The sequence below is a fragment of the Natrix helvetica genome (assembly GCF_964273705.1).
Source record: "Natrix helvetica genome assembly, chromosome: 7".
NCBI classification, from domain to species: domain Eukaryota; kingdom Metazoa; phylum Chordata; class Lepidosauria; order Squamata; family Natricidae; genus Natrix; species Natrix helvetica.
In genome coordinates, this window is record NC_138558.1 from 11,495,873 (window position 1) to 11,520,733 (window position 24,861).

The 24,861-nt window shown below is 43.3% G+C and overlaps 2 protein-coding genes across 3 annotated transcripts in view; both read right to left on the reverse strand.

Annotated features, from left to right (window-relative positions):
• Positions 1-624: 624 nt before the first annotated feature.
• On the reverse strand, positions 625-11,543 carry LOC309395347 (placenta-specific gene 8 protein-like). 2 transcript variants are annotated; one of them, XM_081959504.1, is made up of 4 exons: positions 11,048-11,543; positions 6,038-6,159; positions 4,169-4,293; positions 625-1,163 (listed from the first exon to the last, which is right to left on the reverse strand). In XM_081959504.1, exons 2-4 carry the CDS (start codon positions 6,144-6,146, stop codon positions 1,059-1,061), a joined length of 339 nt encoding a protein of 112 aa, XP_081815630.1. In that variant the 5' UTR covers positions 6,147-6,159; positions 11,048-11,543; the 3' UTR covers positions 625-1,058. The 2 variants fall into 2 exon arrangements, with proteins under 2 accessions (XP_081815630.1, XP_081815629.1); XM_081959503.1 differs by lacking the exon at positions 11,048-11,543 and adding an exon at positions 7,732-8,271.
• Positions 11,544-16,627: 5,084 nt separating this feature from the next.
• LOC309395785 (uncharacterized protein) overlaps positions 16,628-24,861 on the reverse strand; it is a 31,489-nt gene continuing 23,255 nt past the window's right edge. Inside the window, exons 6-9 of the mRNA XM_081960318.1 lie at positions 22,225-22,341; positions 20,318-20,442; positions 17,801-17,909; positions 16,628-16,764 (exon numbers count right to left, since the gene is read on the reverse strand). Of these exons, the coding sequence (XP_081816444.1) occupies positions 17,805-17,909; positions 20,318-20,442; positions 22,225-22,341 (347 nt within the window). The 3' untranslated portion in view covers positions 16,628-16,764; positions 17,801-17,804. The remainder of the gene's footprint in view (positions 16,765-17,800; positions 17,910-20,317; positions 20,443-22,224; positions 22,342-24,861) is intronic.

A 24,861-nucleotide genomic window follows, 5' to 3' on the forward strand; every position in this document is an offset into this window, starting at 1 on the left:
AGATGGTGTTCTCCATGTTTTTTTATATCTCGTTTAATTAAAGTTGTGATGTCTGGGAATCACAATAATTCTAGTCCCTCACATCTGGACAGCAAGCAGTTCCAGGAATGCTAGTTATGGCTAATGGCTTTAGATTGTAGTTTTACCTCATATTAATATAGTCTTTATTGTCATTGTACAAAATAATCACAACAAAATTGGTTATATTCTCCAGTTACTACATCTTGCAAACCAAAACCACTAGTAGCCTTAGAATAGGAACGTCAGAATGATAGATACTCCGATAAATCTTCAAAGGTCTAGTAGGGTCTTCTTTTCAAAATTCCTAACTGTTTAATAGCATCAGCAACCAAAATGTTTTGTTTTCTATTTGAAATGAAATAGGGAGACCAAGCCAAGACAGGACAAATGACAGCAGGTTTTTGTGGGACTGGATTTTGAGCTCTGAATCGGTGCTAAAATGCAATTTCTGGGTTAAGAATATGCTTAGAAGCAGGGCGTGGGCTGCTGGGGGTTCGCGTGGATTCAGGAGAACCTCAAGATTCTGTGCGGTTCGGAGAACCCCCAAATCCCACTCCTGGCTGGCCCCACCCACCCCACCCCGCCCTTCCAAGGAGTCCCCATGCGGCCCATTTGGGATGTAGGTAAGTGCAGGGTGTGCATGGAGGCTCGAGTAGGGCGAAAAACAGGGCTACCAGAAGTTCAGGAAGGGCGGAAATAGGCCCGTTCTGGCTTTCAGAGGGCCTCTGGAGCCCAGAGAGTCGTTTTCGCCCTCTCGGAGGCTCGAACAAAGCCTCCGAAGCCCAGAGAAGACAAAAAGGCCCCCTCCCCCGCTGTGGTGCAAGAGGCTGACTAGGCGACACCCACCATGGCCACGCCCACCCAGCAACCGGGCAGAGAACCCCTTGCTAAAATTTTTGAAGCCCACCCCTGCTTAGAATTATAAAGCAAGGATGCCTCTAAATAATGGTTCTTCCTGCAAACTACTCTCCTGCATCTTACTTCTCAGAATTCTAATGAAAAAAGGAGGAGTGTAAAGGCGCTTAGGATGAAGTCTTCTAGAATATCCCCATTTCTTTCCTTTTCTTGATATCTCTCTGGACTTGGCAGAGAGAACACATGGGGAAACACCCCACAATGCAGGTGTCCCCACAGATAGATCCCTGTTGAAAAGAGAAGAAATAGTTAAATAAAAAATTGATAATGATAATAATGTACACCAGTGACGTGCAGTCAGGGGAGGCAGGGGAGGCACAGCCCCACCACTGTCATCATGAAAAGAAAAGAAAATGTAAAAGGAAAAAGGCGAGAGCTGAAGTCAGGCTGAGCTAGTTGCTGCCTCACCGTGGATGACTCTGCTTAACAGTTTAAAAAAGCCTCTAAAAAAGTGCCCTCTACTATGAGGCAGGAGAACTGCATGCCTCATCTAGTCTGACTTTAGGCGTTTTATGATCACTCGAGCAGTGTTAAGCAAGGGTTAAAAGCCTAAAAATTCCTGATGTAGATGAGGCATGCAGTTCTCCTGCCTCATGGTAGAGGGTGCAAAGGAGAAAAACAAATGCGGTTGCTTTAAATTGGAACTGAGCATGCCTGGCTGTGGAATTCTGGGAGTGGAAGTCCACAAGTCTAAAAAAATTTGAAACCCACCACTGTCTCAGTGCCTCACCAGCCATAAACCTCACCGCACGTCACTGATGTACACAATGCGTAGTGTTATGATAAGCAATAACTGGATATGAATATTGAATGATAACCTTGAAGGGAAGGCTAGAAATCCTTTTGGATTATATATAAAGGTTAATAACAATAATAACAATAAAAAAGAATTAAATTAGACACAGTTAAGATTTGATTATTAGGGGGGAAATGTTATGATAAAGGATATAGTCAAATAAAGAAAGGATAATGATAACAATTCATATATATGTATGGGTATAATATAAGGAAACTGGATGCAAATTGTAAACAGTGATTTGGAAAGGAGGATTAGAAAACTTTGTTATTAAATATTACGGATGTTTAGCTAGAATAGGACATAAGGATTCAATGTTAATGGAGGATTTTAGAAATAGTAAAGGAAATGCCAGTATGTGGTTATGTACTAAATTTTGGTATATTTTATGATGAAGGACGTTTAAATAATTATAGTCAAATAAAAGTGGAGGTATGATGATGGTAATATGTATAAACACCTGAGTTTAGTTTAGTTTAGTTTATTTAATTTATAAACCGCCCCCTCTCCCCGAAGGGACTCGGGGCGGTGTACAGACAATAAATATTCAATACTAGATAGTTAAAATACTAGAGTTAATATGAACTAAACTTGATGATGGTGGAAGAGATGCACAAAAGCTTTTTGTAACCAACTGATACACTTTCTACAGTATGTAAAGAAGAGGGTTCTTTATGTTTGTTTTGAAAATTAAAAATAAAAAAAAATTGTGGCAAAAAAAAAGAAAAGAGAAGAAACCCAATGAATCAATAACTTTTTCAACAAAATCACGAGGTAGAGCAGGGGGGGGTCAAACTCAATGTCATTGAGAGCCACATCAGGGTGGTGCCTGACCTTGGGGGCCTGGGGTGGGTGTGGCTGGGATGGGCATAACCAGCTCAACGTCACTCGTCTCAGTGGCACCTATGATGGCCCAAGCGCTCTGCCAGAGAAAACAGGCTCCTGAGCTCTATTTTCAGCTGTGATGGCCTCCTGCAATCCTCTCCCAGTGAAAATGAAGCTCGGCAGGGCTGCAGAGGCATCCTGGGCTGCTTCTTTGCCGTTTCCAGGATGGCTCCATAGGCCAGATCTGTTATATATTGACGAGCCTGGCCAGCAGAGGGCGTTCAGGGAAGCCTCTCTGATTGGTCCAGGCGCGCGCTCCAGCCGGCGGGAGAATTGGTTGAATTCTATTGGTTCGCTGTCTGACAGCTGCGAGTATAAATAGCTGTCAGACGGCTCGTGTTTGTTCGTTCCTGTCAGTTGTTAAAAACCAATAAACGTGTTGCATTACAGCTGCCTCAGTCTCCTCAGTGCGAGATTTAACAAGATCTAAGCAGCCTGCAGGCCAAAGCCAGGCCCCGGGCCTTGAGTTTGACACCCCTGATGTAGAGATATGGAATCATGAAAAGCTAACTCTATGTTGGATGGCAAACTACAGGCAGCCCTTGAGCCACAACAGTTTGTTTAGTGATAGTTCAAAGCTACAAAGCAGCAGGGTAGGGAGGGGCAACGAAGGGCCACCACTGAGAAGGTCTTTTTTCATGGTCCCACAGGTGACAATGCTTAATCCACGGGACATGTAAAATATTCTGCCTTCCCATCCTTGTGGGCCAGGTAGATGTGACAGTTACGTTTGGCATGGGACAAGTGTCATTTTCATTTTCATTCCTATAATTATGAAAGATTATGGTCTCCTGCAGATAACAAATGAAAGAATTATCTGTTCACTTCCTAGGTCAGGTTTGTCCTCCCACAAATTTCCAGATTGTGCACGCACTGCCTTTCTGAGGGGGTCTAAGAAAAGCTTGCCACATCCAACTTGCCATGGCCAACTCACGGCAGCCAACTCACTGCATGACAACTTCCCCATGGACAAGAATTACACTAATACCTTGTTTCCCTGAAAATAAGACCTCCCCAGACAATAAACCCAATCGGGCTTTTGAGCGCATGCACTAAAATAAGCCCTCCCCCGAAGATAAACCTTCCCTGAAAATATTGCAACACAGCAGCAGCCACGAAGTGACCACGCTCACCGCCTCCTGCACCTCAAAAATAATAAGACCTCCCTGAAAATAAGGCCAAGCGCTTATTTCGAGGGGGTGGGGGTCAAAAGAAAATAAGACCCTGTCTTATTTTCAGGGAAACACGGTATTGAAGAAATGATAGAAAAGAATAACTGAAAAAGGATGCCAAAGGAGGGACAAAAGGAAATGTGAATACAAAAATTAAAATAGTTATTTTAAATAATTAAATTGCATTGTTGAATTTTCCCTTGGCAAGTTGGCCCATGATGAGTTGGCCATGACAAGGCAAGTTGGTTGCCCCAGTCCCTTTCTGAACTGGTATTTCTCTCCAATTTCACGAGTACTTCTTAAGATTCTAACTTTTTGGTTTTAACTTGAGTTTATAAACCTGAAGTTTGTCTAGTCTTAGGCAAGATAATCTACTTACAGGGAGATTGTATTTTGTCCTGTAGACAGCTCGCAGGGCCACAGATCCGCCACAGCAACAACATTCATTCATAGCTGTGGCAACTTGGCATGACAAAATAGGGAAGCAGAACATTCCACAGAGACCTATAGAGAGGAAGAAAAGGACCCTGTAGAAATATTTTGGCACAGTGTTGAATGACATAAGATTTATGAACCAGAAAGTGCAAATTATACTGTTTCTGCAACATCAAAACTGCAAATGAAAGTGCTAGTTAAAACATCACCTAGCATGGGGGAAGGCTGAAAAAAACTCATTTACAAACCACATTAAATGAAAATCACACTCTGTTAGATACTTGCTCTAACTACAGTGGTTTCCACCAAGGTCCTCTGTTCCGGCGGGAACAGAGGTTTAATCCTATCGGTCGAAGGGTCTGACAGCTCCCTATAAAAGGGCTGCTGTCAGACTCAACCTTCACTGGATTGTTCTCACTTGTTGTACTTAATAAAGAGCTGTTGTTACCGTTGAGCCTGTGTGTGCCTATCCATTACCCAATCTAACACACTCCATTGTAGAATTAAATAAATTACTGTCGGAAAGAGACTGGCTAAGCCAGGGAGTGGAATCAAACAGGGAACTAATCTGGAATCCGTACATGGACATAAGAGAATGAAGTCTGATCTTCTCAGAATGTTGTTTAAACTTATCTAGTCTGACCCAGGTGCAAACCACCAGTCTGAGAAGCTTCCTATGTTATAGGCTTGAGTAATAAAATAGCTAACTGAGTTCCGCGCACATGGATCTGATTAATTGTGCCTGACAATTGACAATAGAAGAGAATGTACGTAACTCACATCTGAACTGTTATGTCCCTGATATTCTCTGAACTTGGTTGTTTTGTTGCAGATGGTTCTTTACCCAAGTAAGTCACAGCTTTAGTACTAACATGGATGCTGTCCTAGCATTGATGATATTCCCTACCTGGGTAATTAAACATGTGCAAGACAACAGCCAAGCTCGGAAAGCTGCAACTGTCCCTTATTACGAATATTAAAATTCAAAACATAATGAGAACATCATATTCTTTTCTTTAAAAAATCCTTTTAGCATAATTCTTCAGGTGTGTAGCTTCCGGCGCAAGAAACCATGTGCCAGAATAGAGTTTAAAGGTAAAGGTAATGTTTCCCTTGCACATATGTGCTAGTCGTTCCTGACTCTAGGGGACGGTGCTCATCTCCGTTTCAAAGCCAAAGAGCCAGCGCTGTCTGAAGATGTCTCTGTGGTCATGTGGCCGGCATGACTAAACACCAAAGGTACACGGAATGCTGTTACCTTCCCACCAAAGGTGGTTCCTATTTTTCTACTTGCATTTTTTACATTTGAACTGCTAGGTTGGCAGAAGCTGGGACAATTAAGGGGAGCTCACTCCATTACGTGGCAGTAGGGATTTGAACCGCCAAACTTTCTGATTGACAGGCTCAGCATCTTAGCCACTAAGTCACCGTGTCCCGTTAGAATAGAGTTTACTTCATGCTTTATACCAGAATCTGAACTAATGGTGAAGGGACATTGGTGCTAAATAAGAGTCAACAGAATTCATGGGGGATTGGATTTAGATCTCCTGTGAGAGCATAGCAATTCCCAACTGATGGTGCGTTAGACCCCACCCTCGGGCTCAGCCTGGTCATCACCTTCATGTAAAATTTTAAAGTTTTATAAACAACTTTTAATAGTATAGAAGCCATCCTAATTCCAATCCAGGGGGCTGTTCAATAATTAAACACCCATTGCTCAAATTATAAAGAATAATCTATTTCTGCAACCTATCCAATCCAGAAGAATATTCAGCCCAATCTTCTCAAGAAGGCTTTGTAAAACCCCACTTACAGACTCCACAGTCACTAAAGCAGTCGCATACGTCCGTTTGCCAGTTGTTTGCCTTGGGCTGGGCTGCCCCCACCTGTGGCTGAGTGACAACCTTTGGTTGAACATTCATGGTGGACAATATTCTAAGGAGGGAAAAAAAGAGAGAATCAAAAAGAGAAGAGATTAATTAACAAGTTGGGTAGATTGTGGTCTCAGTCCCAACTTCACAGAGTGGGATCTGGTTCAGAGGTGGTATTCAGCCAGTTCTGACAGGTTCTGGAGAACCGGTAGCAGAAAGTTTGAGAGTGGGGAGGGAATGTGGATTTCGCAGTTTCCTTTCCCTGCCATGCAAACAGAACCGGTAGTAAAAACTTTAGAATTCCACCACTGATCGGGTTGCTAGATTCAGCTCTGGACGAAGTCTTTCTGATACACAAATTGGTATTGTGAGAATCTTTCTCTCAACCTGGGACAGAGCCATTCTGAATGTCTAATTGTTCTCTGTTGTTTTGAGAGTGGCTCCCTCTGTGAGTGCACTCAGTCAGTTGCTCCTTCCTCCTTTGATTCTAGTCCCTGTGCTTTGGGATCTTGAAACTGGGTGGCTGCCGGCAAGCCATTGGCTTATCTCTCTCTCTGAAAGCACACTAAATTGACCAATGCTCTGTCCCATTGCTGATAGTCAAAGACATCTAGTATTCTAGTACGTTAAGAGTTACTTTTTATCCTACATCTTCCTTTTTTTTTTGTCTATGAAGATTCTCAATCATCAAATCATGGTTATCCCAAAGGTGCTTTTCCATGCTGTGCTATTAACAAATAGTCTTATAGGAACAACTGTAAGGGATGGAAGCATCATTTAATATCTGCAGAGTGTCTTATCAACCAACCAATCAATCTGAATAGAGCTGGAAGGGGATCTTGGAGGTCTTGTAGTCCAGCTCCTTCTCAAGCAGGAGACCCTATACCATTTCCGATAGATCCAGTCTTTTCTTTAAATTCTCCAGTGATGGAGCATCCACAGCTTCTGAAGTCCAGCTGTTTCACTGGTTAATTGCCCTCACTGTTAGGAAGTTCCAAGTTGCTTGTCTCCTTGATTAGCTTCCATCCATCTTCTTGCCTTGCCTCCTGGTGCTGTATCAGCTGTACTGCAAGCAGCTATGATTCTTCACGGCCACAGAAAATACTGTGTTTTCTTTTTCTTTCTCCTCTTTAAATTGTAGTAGACAGTATAGACATCCAATAAATAAAAATAAACAAGCATTTCAAAATCTAGACATTGGGAAGATGTAAGGGCGAGAATTAGAAATGAAATGCTTAATTCCTCCTTAGCTTCCTCTGTAAAAATGCTTTTATATTTGTGTTATTTTTGAATCTGCTCCCCCCATTTTTTTTTAAAAAAAAGGCGGATTCGCATTCTGTAATATAATGCAAATGTCACAAGAGGGTCTTTCAATAAGCAAATTTGATACAGGGAGATAAAAACTTGGAAAACTTTTATTAGTTTAAAATAGATACAAAAGCAAAGGCAGAAAGATTTCAAGCAAAAGAAGATTTCTTTTTTTATTATGGTTATTATACAGTTTTTATAATTTTATTATTTTATAATATAGCATGCAAAGAGAATACAAAAGTAAATAGTAGGGGAATTTGGGAAGGGAAAAGGGAAATAGTGGGGGGAAAGCAAGGGGAAAAAGAAAAAAAATGCATTGACTTACAACAGCCTTTGGTGCAGCAGAATAAGGCATTAACATCTAACCTCAAGTTTTTACTGTTACATAATAGTATAAACTAGCCTTTTCTATAACAACAAATCCATTTGATCGGTAAAACCCAACATCAAATTTTCATTGTTTTCCACCCCAAGCACAAAGTCCAGGATCGGTTTCCAAGTAGAAAGGAAAATATTTATATCTTTTTCTTCGATCAAAACAGTCAATTTAAACCACCTCAGCTAACTCCATCAGTTTTTGCAGCCATTTCTTCCGTGGTGGGGCTTGAGGTGATCTTCCATTTCAGTGCCAAAAATAATCTTGCAGCCGTCAACATATATAACATCAGAGTTCCAATTTTTTCTCTCTTCCCAAGTCTTTTTCCATTAAACTCAAAAGAAAACTCTCTGGTTTTCTTTCTATCTTCCCTTTAAGAATTCTCTCCTATTAGGATATGAATCCTACTCCGATGTGTCTTTGCTTTATCACACAAAACAAGATTTCAAGCCTTTTTTTCCCCTCCTCTTCTTCCTCTTTTGGCTTCTGTTTTCCGAGCTGTAATAAACTCTGCCCACTAGCTGACTCCTGCTTTTGCGTTTTTAAAATGACAGCTGATGATTACCCTACTAAACAATTGGCTAGATATTTTTTTCTGATGAGGAAGTAAATTTTTGTTTCAGTCAAGTGGAAAAAAAAACTTAAGGGGGAAAAAAAACAAAAGAAGATGGTAGGAGGAGAAACAAAACTTGGTATAGATGGAATACAAGATGTGATGATTGGGAATGCTTAGAAAATTATCTTTCAATTGATCGTTTCTTGTCCCGTCTTTGGAAACAATTCTGATATTTCTGCCTTTTTTCTGTTTCATATTCTAGGAAAACCCTCACTATTTCTGTCCCTTCCAACACCTCCGCCCATTTTATTTTATTTGTATCCCGCCTTTATTATTATTTTTACAAATAATTCAAGGCAGCAAATATGTCCAACGAGAGGGGTTGGTTCCGGCTTCTGTTACTGCCAGTTCGTTCAGGAATTCGCTTCAGGGATGCGCTTCGCATGCACAGTAGTAAAAAAATTGCTCCTGCACATGCGCAGAAGCAAAAAACAAGATGGCGGCACTTACTGTGCCGCCGATAGCACCAATTTGGGGGCGTGGCCGGCCGAGTTACAACCTACTTGACCGAACCAGTCCGAACCGGTAGGAATCCACCTCTGTGTCCAACACACGTTCCTTCTCCCATTTTCCCCACAACCACCACCCTGTAAATTGAATTAGGCTAAAAGAGGGAGGGGGGAGGGAGGGAGGGAGGGAGGGAGAGACAGAGACACAGAGAGAGAGAGACACTGGCCCAAGTCTCCAAGCTGGCTTTCATGGCTCAGGAGAAATTTGAACTCACAGTCTCCTGCTTATCTCCAATCCTATTATTTACTAGAGCAGGGTTCTCAAACTCAAAGCCTGGGGGCCAAATCCGGCCTTTAGGGTGCTTAGATCTGGCCCATAGGGCTGCCCTGGAAACAGTGAAGGACTGGTCTGTGGTGGCTGTGCCAGCGAAACCGGCGCTCGGTAGGGCTGTAGGTGGTCCTCCCGATTCCATTTTCACTGGCAGGGGGTTGCAGGTGGCCTTTGCAGCCAAAAACAGAGCTCAGGAGCCCGTTCTCACTGGCAGAGTGCTTGGGCCCCCACAGACACCCCCAATATGTGTGATGTTGAGCTGGCCACACACACCCTGGCACCCCAAGGTCAAACACAACCCTGATGCGTCCCTCAATGAAATTGAGTTTGACACCCCTTCTAGAGGATTCCCATCCAGTTCCCTCACCTGAAATTGTTTTAAGCTTCCAGAGAAAGACAAAATCAAGCAGGCATCAGCTAACCATCTATGTGTGACAGGGCTGGGAAACGATGGCCCTTGTATGACTGGTAGACTTCAACTCTAGTTGAAGTCCAGTTGCCTCTTGAAAAAGCCTATTTGGGACAACATTGATCTGGGTGATGGAGAATCTCCATAGACGAAGATGTTGAATGGTAATTGGCCCAGGATGGAAACCTTAAATATCCACCACAAACCCTGCAAGGTAAATTAAAGAGTCAGGTGGAAGAAACTGAGAAGTGCATGTGTTCAAATTAGTCTTCCTTGTGAAAAACAACAACAAATGCATGATGTTTTGAAAATTGCAGACATGTGCCATGTTTGTGCTTTGACTTTGCATTCAAATGAATCCTGTTAACAAGGTTATCTTGCCCATTAGAAGAGAAGAGAAGAGAAGAGAACACAATACAATACAATAGATTAACAGAGTTGGAAGGGACCTTGGAGGTCTTCTAGTCCAACCCCCTGCCTAGGCAGGAAACCCTATACTGTTTCAGACAAATGGCTATCCAACATCTTCTTAAAGACTTCCAGTGTTGGGGCATTCACAACTTCTGGAGGCAAGCTGTTCCACTGATTAATTGTTCTAACTGTCAGGAAATTTCTCCTCAGTTCTAAGTTGCTTCTCTCCTTGATTAGTTCCACCCATTGCTTCTTGTTCTACCCTCAGGTGCCTTGGAGAATAGCTTGACTCCCTCTTCTTTGTGGCAGCCCCTAAGATCTTGGAAGACTGCTATCATGTTTCCCCTAGTCCTTCTTTTCATTAAACTAGACATACCCAGTTCCTGCAACCGTTCTTCATATGTTTTAGTCTCCAGTGCCCTAATCCTCTTTGTTGGTCTTCTCTGCACTCTCTTTCTAGAGTCTCCATTTTACATCGTGGTGACCAAAACTGAATGCAGTATTAATACAGACTTTAAAATATCTGCCTTTGTAATTTCCCCAAATCTAAGACATTTTAGAAATAAGTGCTACTCGGTGATAATCAGAGGGAGCAATGATAAAGGATAGTAAAGTAAGACTAAACCTGGAGAATTGGTATCCACTCAATCTGAGTCGGAAAAACAACTACTATATATTGATTTCTATAGAAGGCTGCTACAAAGTCTAAAGTTTTTATAAACTTCCCTGCTATGAAGATCCATTTTCAAGACTTACTGAAAACAATAGCCTACAACACTAGATGTGATCCAAAGCTAATGGATTTTTAAAGCAAGTCATGTTAAGATTCTTCATTCCAAAATGATTAGTACGCATTAAAAATAAAATATTGAATTACTTCATGAAACCGCCCTTATCGTTTTAATGTAGGCCATTACAATGTGACAGATTGTTCAACTTGTGTTCTGTCCTCTTAATGCTCAGCACCTTGTGCATTTTGCATCAGTCCATCTTTGGCAAATAAATCGGGTTAGGAAAAATAAATCAAATACATTAATTCTGTTTCTGACCTGTGATAATATTTTTGAGGAATCGGGAGTCGTCTTCTGCTAGGAACCTTTTCTTGTCGCCATCTTCCGATTTGGAAAAGTGAAAATTAATGATCAGTTTACCCTCCGGTTTGGTTTCCAGGGAGCTCCCAAATTTTCAAGGCTTCCTATTTAGATCCTATTAGCTTGTAATATTATGGAGAGGTGCATTCGTTGAAGACAGTTGCCACTTCATCAAGCACAACGAAGCAGCTGTGGTGCGTCCTTTGACAAATCCAATGATAATTACAGAGGTATTTCAGCATAGCAACTGGAAACCTGTGCTGTTTCCCAGCAAAGTAATTAGATGTTTATGTTAAAGAAAAGTGCCTGGAGTTCACAATACTGAAGTGGATTTCTGCTCATGTAAGATAGGTCTTTACAAAAAAAAAATTCTTCCTAGCATTTTTCCGCAAGGACAGACAGAGTTAGATGTTTTGGGTTTTTTTGTCAGATCAACCTAAGTGTCGATCCATTGATTGTGACATGAATTGACTGACCCGCTTGTCACCTGAGTTTGAGATTTTGCGATGAGAGAGAGTGCCTGGCCAAAGGCCACCCAGCTGGATTTCATGTCTAAGGTGGAACTAGAATTCACTGTCTCCTGGTCATTGGCTGGATCTAGGACTTAGGACAACTTAGAATCAAATGGAGGAGTAACAATTCTCTCTTTATTGTAAAGTTACATTATTAACAGCATCTTCCCAGCCTGCAAGTACATCTTTTCCCCCTGCCCACCTTTAGAGTCCAAGAAAAAAAAAACTAAAGTAGGGAGAGTCCCTTCTAAGATGTTTGCCATGCCCCATTTTGTCTGTGGGCTCAGCTGCCTCTTATCTGACTTTTGCCTAGTCTTCCTCCTGTTTCTCAAGGTCATTCGATAATTGGATTGATATTTGCAAGATGCTTTTCTTGTTTACACACTACCAGGTGCTTTTGTTTCTCTTCTCTTCTCTTCTCTTCTCTTCTCTTCTCTTCTCTTCTCTTCTCTTCTCTTCTCCTCTCCTCTCCTCTCCTCTCCTCTCCTCTCTTCTCCTCTCCTCTCCTCTCCTCTTCTTTTTTCTTTTCATTTCATCTATGGTTACTCTCAGTCATCCAGGTCATGGTTGCCTTAAAGGTACTTTTTCAAAAGGCAACTTTTTTTTTCCTTGAAAATTTTTCTTTTTCCTTTTTCCTTTCCGTTTTCCTTTCCTTTCCTTTTTCCTTTCCTTTCCTTTTTCCTTTCCTTTTTTCCCTTTTTTTTGGTGCCCAGTGACACCATTTCCCCCTTGTTTATTTACTCAGATCACCAAATCCTTTTTAGTTTGAACCACCCTAAATAGTTTGGTATCACCAGTCGGCTTGACTAACTTGCTAAGTGCTAGGAGATTTCTTTCCTGAACACATTTGTGGATCCCCTGACTCCAACCCTGCTAACTTTGCTTTGGAGTCTTGATTTTAAGCTTTATTGAAAACCATTTGAAAACCCTAAAATGCTATATCTGAATGCAGCCATCTGACAGCATCCTGAAAAAAGGTGAAAAACATTAATGAGCTGGAAATTCTTTTCTTCATAAACTAAAGGGTTCTTCCTCTGGAGTAAATGTGCTGAAGGTGTTCTTTCCTGCAGTTTCTTGGATTTTCTGAATCCCATTTTAAAACTGGTTTTCTATCGATCATTTTCCAGCCACTGGGACTGTTCTGTCGTCACTACACTGTCAGGCCTGTAGCCATCTTTTCTTTTGGATCTTTGGCCTGCCACAAATTATTCTGTTCTATTATTCTACTATGCATTTTCTATTGTGGGAAACTGGGAGGGGGGATTGTACGGAGTTTGATGCTATGTAGCCATAACAAAATTCTTTCTAGAAAGCCAAGGTCATCCTTTGTCTTTGCACCTCTGCACCTGACCGGAACTGGATGGGTGGAACTGCCAGCGTGGCAGTGGGAGATTGGACCATGTGATGGACTTGTGGGTGTGGGGACAAGATTTTGAACTTTCAACTGGGTGGAGAAAACCGGGAAGCTTTTAGACTCGGGTTTTCCCAGATGTGTGCCAACGTGGCTCTCTTAATAAATTGGAATTTTGAGCAATACTTTGCCTTGGACTCTGATTTACTTTTGAATGCTATTTGGAACCCTGTGTGTCGCTCGATATGCAGCTAAATCTTTGTATACATCAATAAGCCAGACTATAAATGTTCTGTAGGGAGAACAAGGCAGACAGGGACTGAGGCAAGGCAGGTTGAAGCTAACACAACCTTTATTAACAGTGACAAACAGCTCAGATGTATGGCAAATCTCGGACCGGCAAACAGCGGCAAAAGACAGCTGACAGCTCTTTTATAGTCGAGCTGTCAGACGTGTAACCAATCAGGTAGCTGGATTCTCCCGCCGTCAGGCTGCTGCGTCTTAGCCAATCAGGAGTCAGCAATGCAAGTCTATGGTAGAAAAGTTCAGTACATAACAATAAATGAAGATCTTGATACTTTATTAAAGAACAGGATGAGGTGAAACAGCGATGCCACCTGTGGTGGGATTCAAAATTTTTTACTACTGGTTCTGTGGGTGTGGCTTGGTGGGCGTGGCTTGGTGGGCATGGCAGGGGCAGGATACTGCAAAATCCTCATTCCCTCCCCATCAGCTGGGACTCGGGAGGCAGAGAATAGATGGGGGTGGGGCCTGTCAGAAATGGTATTTACCGGTTCTCCAAACTATTCAAAATTTCTGCTACGGGTTCTCCAGAACTGGTCAGAAGCTGCTGAATACCCCCTCTGGATACCATGTATGGGATATAGATTTTGTCCTCAGAAGAACGTGTGTCACGGACTAAGCTGGACTTTTCTAGATGTTTCTATTACCTCAGAATGCTACAAAATGGAGTCTGGCTTCTCAGGATGCAGCTTCTTTCCAGAATGATGGGAGAATGGGTGCTCTCTAACACCACCAAAGCCAACTTTCCAAACAATGAAAAAAATGAGTTTGTCCACCAGATGGAGCTCAATACATTTTGAAGAACAACAGCAAAAAAAATACACAAACTGTTGTGACAGGGCTCCCAAACACGGCAATCCCTTTGTAGTTAATGAAACGTTCTCTTTATTAGGAACGCCAGCAGCTGCTCTCTCTCACAGCAGGCTCCGAAGTCTCTAAGTCCTGGGCAAAGTGACGCTCACTCCCTTTCCTCCTGAACTGGCTCAACACACCAGGACTCGCACTCTCTCTTCTCACACTTGCAAAAGAAGTCCTGAAGGTGCGCTCACTTTCTTCCAGCAGCAGAGAGAGACAGACAGACACACACACACTCCAATTCCAAGAAGAATTCTGATAATTTTCAGCCAGAGTTCGGAAGCGCAGGCTATCGGTGGCGGACCGGCAGAGAGATGAACATTTGTCTGCCACACCTATTCATCTCTGTCCCCTGCCTTTTATCCCCAAAGCTAGGGTGGGGTTTTGCTAGCAGCAGTGACTCTTCTGTCCCAAGAACCGGCCCATGGATTTCCACTGCTCTCCTCTCCTCTGCCTTCTGCACATCCACGCGTCAGGCACTGAACCTAGCTGTTCCTCCTCTTCCTCATCAGCCACCTCCACACCTGGGGGCTGTTGACTCTCCATCTGAGGACTGACAGATGGCCCAGGCTCTGCCTCTGCCTCTATCTCTGACAGTTCCATTCCCTCTTCCTCCTTGGAGCTCTCAGATTGTCTTGATGCTGGCCCTGACTCCCAAGCCACCACCACCACCTCCTCCTCCTCCTCCTCCTCCTCCTCTGATTCGGCTGCCAAAGGGGCTGGCAGCCAACAGACCACAACACAAACTCTATGCTGGATGGAAAAATAAACCATTTTTTCTCCCCAGTTTGTTGAATCATAACTTCAGCTCAAAGGCTTCACCTCCAATCTTTCAAACCCATCCTCTCTAGAAGGTTAATACATAAAAGGATCCACTTAACCCAGCGATGACGAACCTTTTTTGGCTCACGTGCCATAAGTGGGGGGAGCACAGGGGGGTCGTGTGCAGGCGTGCCACACCTATAATGCAATGCGTGACCCCCCAGTGCACATGCGCGCACTACAGAAGTGACCCCCCATTTTTGCATGCTTTTTTCACCCTCCCCAGGCTCCAGAGGCTTTATAGGAGCCCTGGGAGGGGGAAAACAGCCTCCCCTGCCCCCCGTGCAGCCCTCCGGAGACTTCAGGGACCTTCAGAAGGCTTCCCTGAAGCCTCTGAAGCAGTCAAAACAACCTTCCGAGCAAACTGGAAGTGCGTTCCCGAACTTCCAGTTTGCCCGTAGGGCCGTTTTTTTTGCGCTCCGGAGGCTTCAGGGAAGCTCATGAAGCCTCCGGAGGGCCTCCGGAAGGGGGGGCTCTTTTCGCCTTCCCCAGGCTCCTATAAAGCCTCTGGAGCCTTGGGTGGGCGAAAAATGGCTTTAAAAAAGGGTGAACTCAGCTGGCCAGCGTACACATGCCCTGACAAATGGCTCCGTGTGCCACCTGTGGCACGCGTGCCATAGGTTTGCCATCACTGACTTAACCCATTTCCTGACCACAAAGAAGACTATCAGTGCTTTCCTATTGCTAAATTGGAACTGAGTAGGAACCGTTGAGTAGGAACCGTTATCAGCAATGAGATCATCAGGAGAAAATGACAAGCTACATTGCTTCCTCTTTGTTCCAGGCAGATTATCGATGTACGCATAGAAGTGAAACCTTTGGGTTTTTTTACATGTATGGAAATTAGTTTCTCCGTTTAATTCATGAAAAGGCAAGACAAGAAACAATAGGTGGAAACTAACCAAGGAGAGGGTGCTCCATCCCTGGAGGCTTTCAAAAGGAGACTGGACCACCATTTGTCTGAAATGGTATTGGGTCTCCTGCTCGAGCAAGGGGTTGGATTAGAAGACACGCAAGGTCCCTTCCAAAACTATTATTCTATGTTCTATGCTTTGCACAACAAAGCAGACAAGATGATTAAACTAATAGGTTCACTGCAGGTATTTAGGAACCCATGCCTTTCGTCAGGGGTGGGATTCTATCGGTTCAAGAGAACTGATTGTTAAACCGGTAGGATCCCACCCCCGCCTATTGTACAAGACATCATCCACCTAAAGACATCTAAGGATCTTGGCCTTTGTATATATTACGGTATTTTTCGGAGTATAAGACGCACCCGTTAAACATGTGTGTGTTTGTATTCCAGAATAACTCTGGAACCCCATGAGCAATTTCAACCAAACTTGGTACACAGATGACTTACCCTCTGGACAAAAATATTGGGAATAAGGCACCCCTAAAACCCCTCTGGAAGTGTGTTCTGTAAAATGGCTTCTACTGTACTGCCGTAAAATGGCTTCTACTGTACTGCCATAAAATGGGTTCTACTGTGCAGTGCGGTGGAGTTGCCATGGTAAGGGCTTCACAGTACTCCACAAAGGTGCTCCCTTTGGTAAGGGGGAAAATCCAACATTAGAAATTACATTTGGTCCGGACATTTTCCCCCTATAAATAAATTCCTGCGCAACGTCGGCTGGTTTCCAATAAGAAAACTATACACATTATCTTGAGTCAAAATGCTGTATTATTTTGTATCTGATGTATTATCTTGCACAGAACGCATTTATTGGGAATCATTTCAAGGAACAATTTGGTTTGATTATGAAAGATCACTTGGGAAGCATAAAATTGATTTGAGATGGTAGGACATGCACTGCTGAATAGAGCCAAACCTGAAACAGAAAAGAGAAAATTCAGACAACGTCAAAAACATTTCTAATTCTTTTAGTTGGGGTGGGTGGGGGTGGGCGGAGGGATTTTTCTACTTTTAAAACCTTTTTTACTCTTGTTTCGCTGAAAATATTGTACTCTCTATCCAAATATTAGCATACCTAACTACAGGTGGTCTTTGACTTATGACATTTATTTGGGGACTGTTTGAAGTTGCAACGGTGCTGAAAAAGGGATTTACGACTAGTCCTCACATTCATGACCGTTGTAATATCCATGCAGGCAAGTCATCACAATCTGGGCACTTGGCCATCAGTTCCCTCTTATGGGAGTTGTAGTGTCCTCCAGTCACGTGATATCATTTTACAACCTCATCACCTTCCCTCAAGTAATGGGAAACCAGCCGAAAGCTTCAAATCATAATCACATGATGTCTCATTTAACAACCATGTCAAAAACGGTCCCAGGATGCCTCACTTAACCCCATTGCTTAACAGTGAATTTTCTGGTCCTTATTGTGAATTAGAAGTTGAGGACTATGTATAAATACAAAGTTAGAAGGTTCTGGAGGCATATTTTATTGGATTTGCGGTAAAGGAGTAAAGAATGTACTGTATTTTTTGCTCCATAAGACATATTTGGGTGGGTGGAAATGTCTGTGTGTCTTATGGAGTGAATATCGATGAAGCCTTGCCCACCTGCTGGCCCCCCATCCTTTGGCTGTCTTCGGCCTCCGTGCGTCCCATTTTCCGCCTCCGCCTGTCCTGTTTTCAGCCTCTGAAAACATGAAATGCAGAGGCCAAAAACGGGGCGCACATAGGAGGAAAACGGGACGCATGGAGGCCAAAAATTGGAGTGCGTCTTATAGTCACTAAATGAACTGTGGTAAGTCAAGGACTACCTATACTTTTAAATCCTATGAATTTGTGCTTCCATTAGAGCACCTGTGCCACTTTTCTATCCTATTGCAATTCTTCCCTAGCTTCTCTGATTGCATGCCTGAGGCTTAGCACGTTATGTCCAGTGAGTAAAACCAACCTTCTTAGAAGATTCCCCTGTTTTTTCGTTGGTTGATGTCTCTCTTGAGTTGGCAAAGACTACAGGGAGCGCAACACGTTGTTGCAAAAAAGTCACCCACGAGGGATCCCTGTTTAAGCAGAAAGATGGGTTAAGAGCAGAACGATTCTTTTTGCAAGTAGACGAGAGAGTCACATGATAAACCAATGAAATGCTCGAGGGCTGTTCACATGTCAGACGTGGCATGCATAAACATTTCAGAAAGTAGAACACCCTTCTCCAACTGCTCGTCATTTAGATGTATGGATTTGAAATTTCAGACGTCCCCAGCCAAGATAGTCGCTGCTGAGAATTCCTGAATTTCACAATTCTGGAAAGAGTCCTCCAGTTTATTAATAAGCTGATAAACTAATAAACTGATAAACTGATAAACCGATTAATCAATACATTAATAAATTGTGAAATCCAGGTCCCAAAATTAATTAATTAATTGGCTTTTTGGGACTACATGTACTACTTAATTAATTAATTAATTAATTAATTAATTAATTAATTAATTAATTAAATAAATAAATAAATAATACACATAGTTCCAAAAAAAGCAACTTTGGTTATACTCAGAGATATTTAATCTTTTAGAGATATTTCATCTTTCGGTTTTTGTTCAGTATGTGTATGCCAACTGGCTGATTTCTGAACTTTCGCATCTACACACACCAGAGGTGGTATTCAGCAGGTTCTGACCAGTTCTGGAGAACCAGTAGCGGAAATTTTGAGTAGTTCGGAGAACCAGTAAATACCACTTCTGACTGCCCTTGCCCCTTTCTATTGTCTGCCTCCCGAGTCCTAGCTGAGGACCAGTGGTGGGTTCCTGCCGGATCGCACCGGATCGTGCGCTTCCTTTCGGCGCTAAACCCGGAAGTACGGTCTTGCCCCGCCCCTGGCGACGGGACGACGCTTGCCTGCGCTCCACCAGCTCGGCTGGGAACGGAGACGTTTCTCTGCTCAGCAATGTCTTCAGTGGAGTGGTGGCAGCCTGGCAGGCTGAGCCTGCGTCCCTTTCAGGCGCTCCGCTCCGCTGAGGAAACGTCTCCATTCCCAGCTGAGCTGGTGGAGCGCAGGCAAGCGTCGTCCCGTCGCCAGGGGCGGGGCAAGACCGTACTTCTGGGTTTAGCGCTGAAAGGAAGCGCACGATCCGGTGCGATCCGGCAGGAACCCACCACTGCTGAGGACTAGGGAATGAAGATTTTACAGTATCCTTTCCCTAGAGTGGGGAGGAAATGGGGATTTTGTGGTATCCTTCCCCTGCCTTGCCCACCAAGCCACACCCACAGATCCGGTAGTAAAAAAAATTGAATCCCACCACTGCTACACACAGATCCAAGGTTACCATTATGAAATTCACCCTTTTCCCTAATTTAGCAATATAGTTCACCGTTGAAAAAATAGGTAAACTTAGAGGAATGTCGAATATAAAACATTCCGTTAGGAAAATTCTGTACACAAATTGGGCTGGTGTAAGTTTATAGAAATATCCATGAAATACCAACATGTCATTTTGGTAAAAAACAAACAAACACCTTTCATTAAAAAATTAAAATCCAGCCAATCAGATCTGAGTCAGGGGAAAAAAAACCTTACAAAATTCAAATTGAATAGAATCTCAACAATGAAAAACTGAAATGGGCAGAATCATATACCCTGAATTTCTTTGCTGTTTGTGGCTTCTCTCCACAAAGTGTTGTGCAAATCCACACTCTGCTTCCTTTCCATTTAAAATGGGGTGGGCTGCTTAGGGTTCGCATGCCACGGGTTCGGGCGATCCTCTAGCCAAGGATCTCTGGAGTTCGGGGAACCCGCAAATCCCACCCCTGGCTGGCCCTGCCCACTTTCCCTCCCAGGAGTCTCCACGCGGCCCGTTTTGGATGCCAGGTAAGTACAAGGTCCATGCGGAGGGTCAGGGAGGACAAAAAATGGGCCTCCAGAAGTTCCAGAAGGCCAGAAACGAGCCTCCGGAGCCCAGGGGAGGCCATTTTCACCCTCCCGGAGGCTAAATGAAAGCCCCGCTGTGGTGCAGGAGGCTGACTAGGCCACGCCCACCATGGCCACGCCCACCCAGCAACCGGGCAGAGAACCCATTGCTGAAGAATTGGTACAATGCATTTAATGCATTGTACAAATTCAGAAAAGGGTTAATTCAAGAATCAGGTTAACATCCCAAAGGTGCTTTTTCAAAAGGAAACTTAGACTTTCTTGGGTTTTTATTTATTTATTTTTTAAATATTTTTTTCCTTTAAAAAAAATCTTTTGAAAGGTTTCGTTTCTCATCCAACAAGCTTCAGCTCTCCAAAACTGAAGAAGCTTTTTGGATGAGAAGCGGAATGTTTTCAAAGAAAAAAAACTTATCTCTTGGAAAAGCACCTTTGGGGAGAACCGTGACCTGGATGATTGACAATCTCCATAGCCAATCAGGTTAAACCAGGGATTTGCAAGATCCAAATGAAAACAGAAAGGAAGTACTAGAGATCCTCCACTCACCGGAATGCCGTATTTTGTCCGATAGACGGATCTCATGGCCATGCTTAAGCCACAGAGACAGCATTCATCCATATCTGAGGCAATTTGGCATCCCAAACAGGGGGGACAAAACAATCCACAGATACCTAGGAAAAAGGAGGAGAAACCTTTGCAAATACCATCTGGGTAAAGTTTAGAGTTGATACATAGTAAGATCAGTTTTCCCTCTCAGAGAGCACCACATGCTCTTTATGAAACAAGTTGCCAACATCTACAGACGCCTCACATCTTGGACATAAATTGTTTCAACTTCTACCCTCAAAACTATGCTATAGAGCACTGCACACCAGAACAACTGGACACAAGGACCGTTTTTCGCTGCATGCCATTACTCTGCTACACAACTAATTCCCACAACACTGTCAAACTATTCACTAAGACTGCATTGCTATTATTCTTCTCATCCTTCCTGTTACCAATCTTCTCCCACCTAGGACTATAACCTTGTTGATTGTATCTTTACAATTTATATTGCTTTGTTTAGTTCCCTAGTATGATTTTGATTGCTTATTTATTATCCTATGACTATCACTAAGTGTTGTATCTTATGATTCTTGATGAATGTATTTTTATGTACGCTGAGAGCTTATGCATCAAATACAAATTTCTTGTGTGTCCAATCGCACTTGGCCAATAAAGAATTCTTTTCCTACTCTATTCTATTCTATTCTATTTCCCCTTGTTATTCCAAAATTGCCTAAAGGCGGAACTCATCTTCATGCTAACGGAAATCTATTGAGAAACACATTCATGTAATAAATAAAATTTGAAGAATATTTTTTTTTCTGGAAGGAGCCTCTGTTCACACATCTGTCTGTGGTGCCTGGTGCTGTAAGTTGTTGTGCTAATCATCATTTTCAAACCTGATACAAGGGCTGTTTTATCTAACTGAAAGTATGCCTGTAGGACAGAGATAGAATTCAGCCAGTTATGACAGGTTTTGGAGAACTGGTAGTGGAAATTTTGAGTATCGGAGAACCGGCAAATAGGCTGGCCCTGCCCCCACTGCCTCTCAGCCAATCTTCTTTTGTGCCCTGAACAGGAGAACAGAGCTGGAAAATAGGTTAGTGGGGTCGGGAGGAAGTGAGGATTTTGCAGTAACCTTTCCCCCAGGAGTGGGGAGGGAATTGGGATTTTGCAGTATCCTTCTGCAAGGATTCTGCAAAAGGAGACATGATAGCAGTCTTCCAATATCTCAGGGGCTGCCACAAAGAAGTGGGAGTCAAACTATTCTCCAAAGCACCTGAGGGTAGAACAAGACGCAATGGGTGGAAACTAATCAAGGAGAGAAGCAACTTAGAACTGAGGAGAAATTTCCTGACAGTTAGAACAATTGATCAGTGGAACAGCTTGCCTCCAGAAGTTGTGAATGCTCCAAGACTGGAAGTTTTAAAAAAAGATGTTGGATAACCATTTGTCTGAAGTAGTGTAAGGTTTTCTGTCAAGGCAGGGGGTTGGACTAGAAGATCTCCAAGGTCCCTTCCAACTCTGTTATTCTATTCTATTCCCCTGGAGAGGGGTGGGAATGGAGATTTTGCAGTATCCTTCCCCTGCCATGCCCAGAAAGCCACCCCCACGGAACCGGTAGTAAAACATTCCTGATGTAGGAACAAATGTGGTTAAAACAGAAGTTGCCTTTTGTAGCATGGTAGCAATTCACCTAATAATATTTTTTAATGGTGTCTATTTCCAGAGAATACACTGAGCTTCTACAATAGTCCTACCTTTAGTAAACATGATCACAATGACAATGAAAATGTATTTCCACCACGTCAATCTTCCTGTTTGAGGACGTATTTGGTCCAAGATTTACTCAAGAATTCTCTACAATTATCTCCACCCTGAGCTATATATACATAGTTACTCACACACTCCACAGTCATTGAAACAATCGAATAAGTCGGTTTGCCATTCAGGGCTTTGATGTTGGGTCACCATCATCTGTGGCTGGCTCATAACCACGTGAGGATTCATCTTGAGGGCTCCTAATTCAGAAGAAGAGAAAACAAATGAGATTTTAAAGTTAAATAAATAATTCTAATACCCTAATGTGCTAGCTAGCTCAGGGGTCTCCAACACTTGGCTCCTAATTCAGAAGAAGAGAAAACAAATGAGATTTTAAAGTTAAATAAATAATTCTAATACCCTAACGTGCTAGCTAGCTCAGGGGTCTCCAACACTTGGCAACTTTAAAACTTGTGGACTTCAACTCCCAGAATTCCCCAGCCAGGTTGAGGAATTCAGAGAGTTGAAGTCTACAAAGTGGCCAAGACATGGGGACTCTTGAGCTAGCTCAATTCAAGGAATCCACTTCATATCCATGTAGACCCTTTTGAGAAGATCCAAAGACTGTTTAAGGTGGCTCAGTGGGTAAGACGCTGAGCTTGTCAATCAGAATGGTTGGTTCGATGGTTCGAATCCCTAGCGCCGCATAACGGAGTGAGCTCCCGTTATTTGTCCCAGCTGCTGCCAACCTAGCAGTTCGAAAGCATGTAAAAATGCAAGTAGAAAAGTAGGGACCACCTTTGGTGGGAAGGTAACAGCGTTCCGTGCGCCTTCGGCATTTAGTCATGCCGGCCACATGACCACAGAGACGTCTTCAGGCACCGCTGGCTCTTTGGCTTTGAAACGGATGAAGCCACTGCCAGAAAACTTGAAATAAATGCAAACAAGGGATAAACTAAGGTTTGTTAAGGTAAAGGTTCCCCTCGCACATAAGTGCTAGTCGTTCCCGACTCTAGGGGGTGGTGCTTATCTCCGTTTCAAAGCCGAAGAGCCAGCGCTGTCCAAAGACATCTCCGTGGTCATGTGGCTGGCATGACTAAATGCTAAAGGCGCATGAAACACTGTTACCTTCCCACCAAAGGTGGTTGCTATTTTTCTACTTGCATTTTTCACATGCTTTCGAACTGTTAGGATGGCAGAAGGTGGAACAAGTAACGGGAGCTCACTCCATTACATGGCGCTAGGGATTCAAACTGCCGAACTGCCGACCTTTCTGATTGACAAGCTCAGCGTCTTACCCACTGAGCCACTATGGTTTGTTAAAGGATGTGTAATGAGAAATGAATAGATATCCTCGGATGGATGGAGTCACCGAAGCAGTAGATGTGAGCTTAAATGGACTCCGGGGGATGGTAGAGGACAGGATGGCCTGGAAGAACATGGTCCAAGGGGTCGCAATGGGTCAGACACGACTTCGCAACTAACAACAACAAAGCTCTTCATGGCCCAAGGCAGAGTTTTCTGTGGGACTACCTGTCTCCAATTGTCTCAATTTGTCCCATGAGATCTGGAAAGGCGAGCAGGCTCAGGTTCCTTCTACGAACATTCCTGTGGAACCCAGGAAATGTGTTTTCTCTGTCTCTAAAGCAATGTTTCTCAACCTTGGCGACTTTAAGTCCTGTAGACTTCAACTCCCAGAATCCTGGGAGTTGAAGTCCACAAGACTTAAAGTCACCAAGGCTGAGAAACACTGCTCTAAAGCCTAACTCATGGGACATTATTTTTTGCAAGTTTCAGGTGTCCTGCTGACCTTCTTCAGAGTCCTGAAGACCTGGTTTCCCCTCTGGCCAGATTTCTTGAATTCTGCATGAACTTGCCAAGAAAGATTTCTGAATGGTTTGTGTAAGGACTGGCCTTGTTACACCTTTGTTTCCTTACTCTGTAATTCTGTTTACTATTCCAAGTTTCATTGTTTTTTATTTTTAGTTCATTTGCTTTCCACAGTCCTTTCCAATTGTAAGACACCCAGTTTACTAAAGGAGGTTAAAAAATAGAGCTGTCAAATAATTAAAACATTGCTTACTATCTCTCAGCAAACAATTAAATCCCATGACTAAGAAGTGTTTTCTTTTCCTTAGCCAATACCCATGGTCAGGCCTACTATCTTCAGCATATCTTACTTCCCTGGTATTGTGCCATAAAATGAAGGTGAGGAGGGGGAATTGGCAACAAGAGGAAGGGAGGGAATAACAGAGTGGCAGGAACAGAAGTGGGTGTCTACTGGTTCGGACTGGTTCGGCCAAACCGGTAGTGGTTTGCCAACCGGGGTTACCGGAACCAGCTGCGACCCAGGCCTGCCACGCCAACAAACTGGTTCCTGTCTGCACGGCATGGTTTTCCCCCCCATGTTTTAATGTTCTGCACATGCACAGACCTATTTATGGGCAACTGCACATGTGTGTGGAGAGCACGTCTGGCGTGCGCATGAGCATGCACGTGCAAAATTGAATGCGAACCAAACTGGCAGTAATGCCAGCAGCAACCCACCCGTGGACAGGGACCAGAGGTGTCAAACTGGCCAATCAGGGACAGACCATGAGAGCAGAATGTGAAACTACATCAAAGAGGCTGTTTCCCAAAAGCTCAAAGCCATTCCCAAAACATCTAAAATGAATATGATTGGGCACTAGTGGACTGGTCATGGGGAGGGGGCCAGGGATGAGGCTTTGCAAGGGGATATTCAGATCCAGCTTTGCTTCTGCTGTAACCACTTGAACTTA

Bases quoted from the DNA above. Each gene is read 5' to 3' on its own strand.
- LOC309395347 (XM_081959504.1), bottom strand. From the start codon at position 6,146: ATGAATGTTCAACCAAAGGTTGTCACTCAGCCACAGGTGGGGGCAGCC. The intron at 4,294-6,037 runs GTAAGTGGGGTT...TCCTCTCTATAG, and splicing joins CTTTAGTGACTGTGGAGTCT to GTCTCTGTGGAATGTTCTGC. The intron at 1,164-4,168 runs GTAAGTAGATTA...TCTTTTCAACAG, and splicing joins GGACAAAATACAATCTCCCT to GGATCTATCTGTGGGGACAC.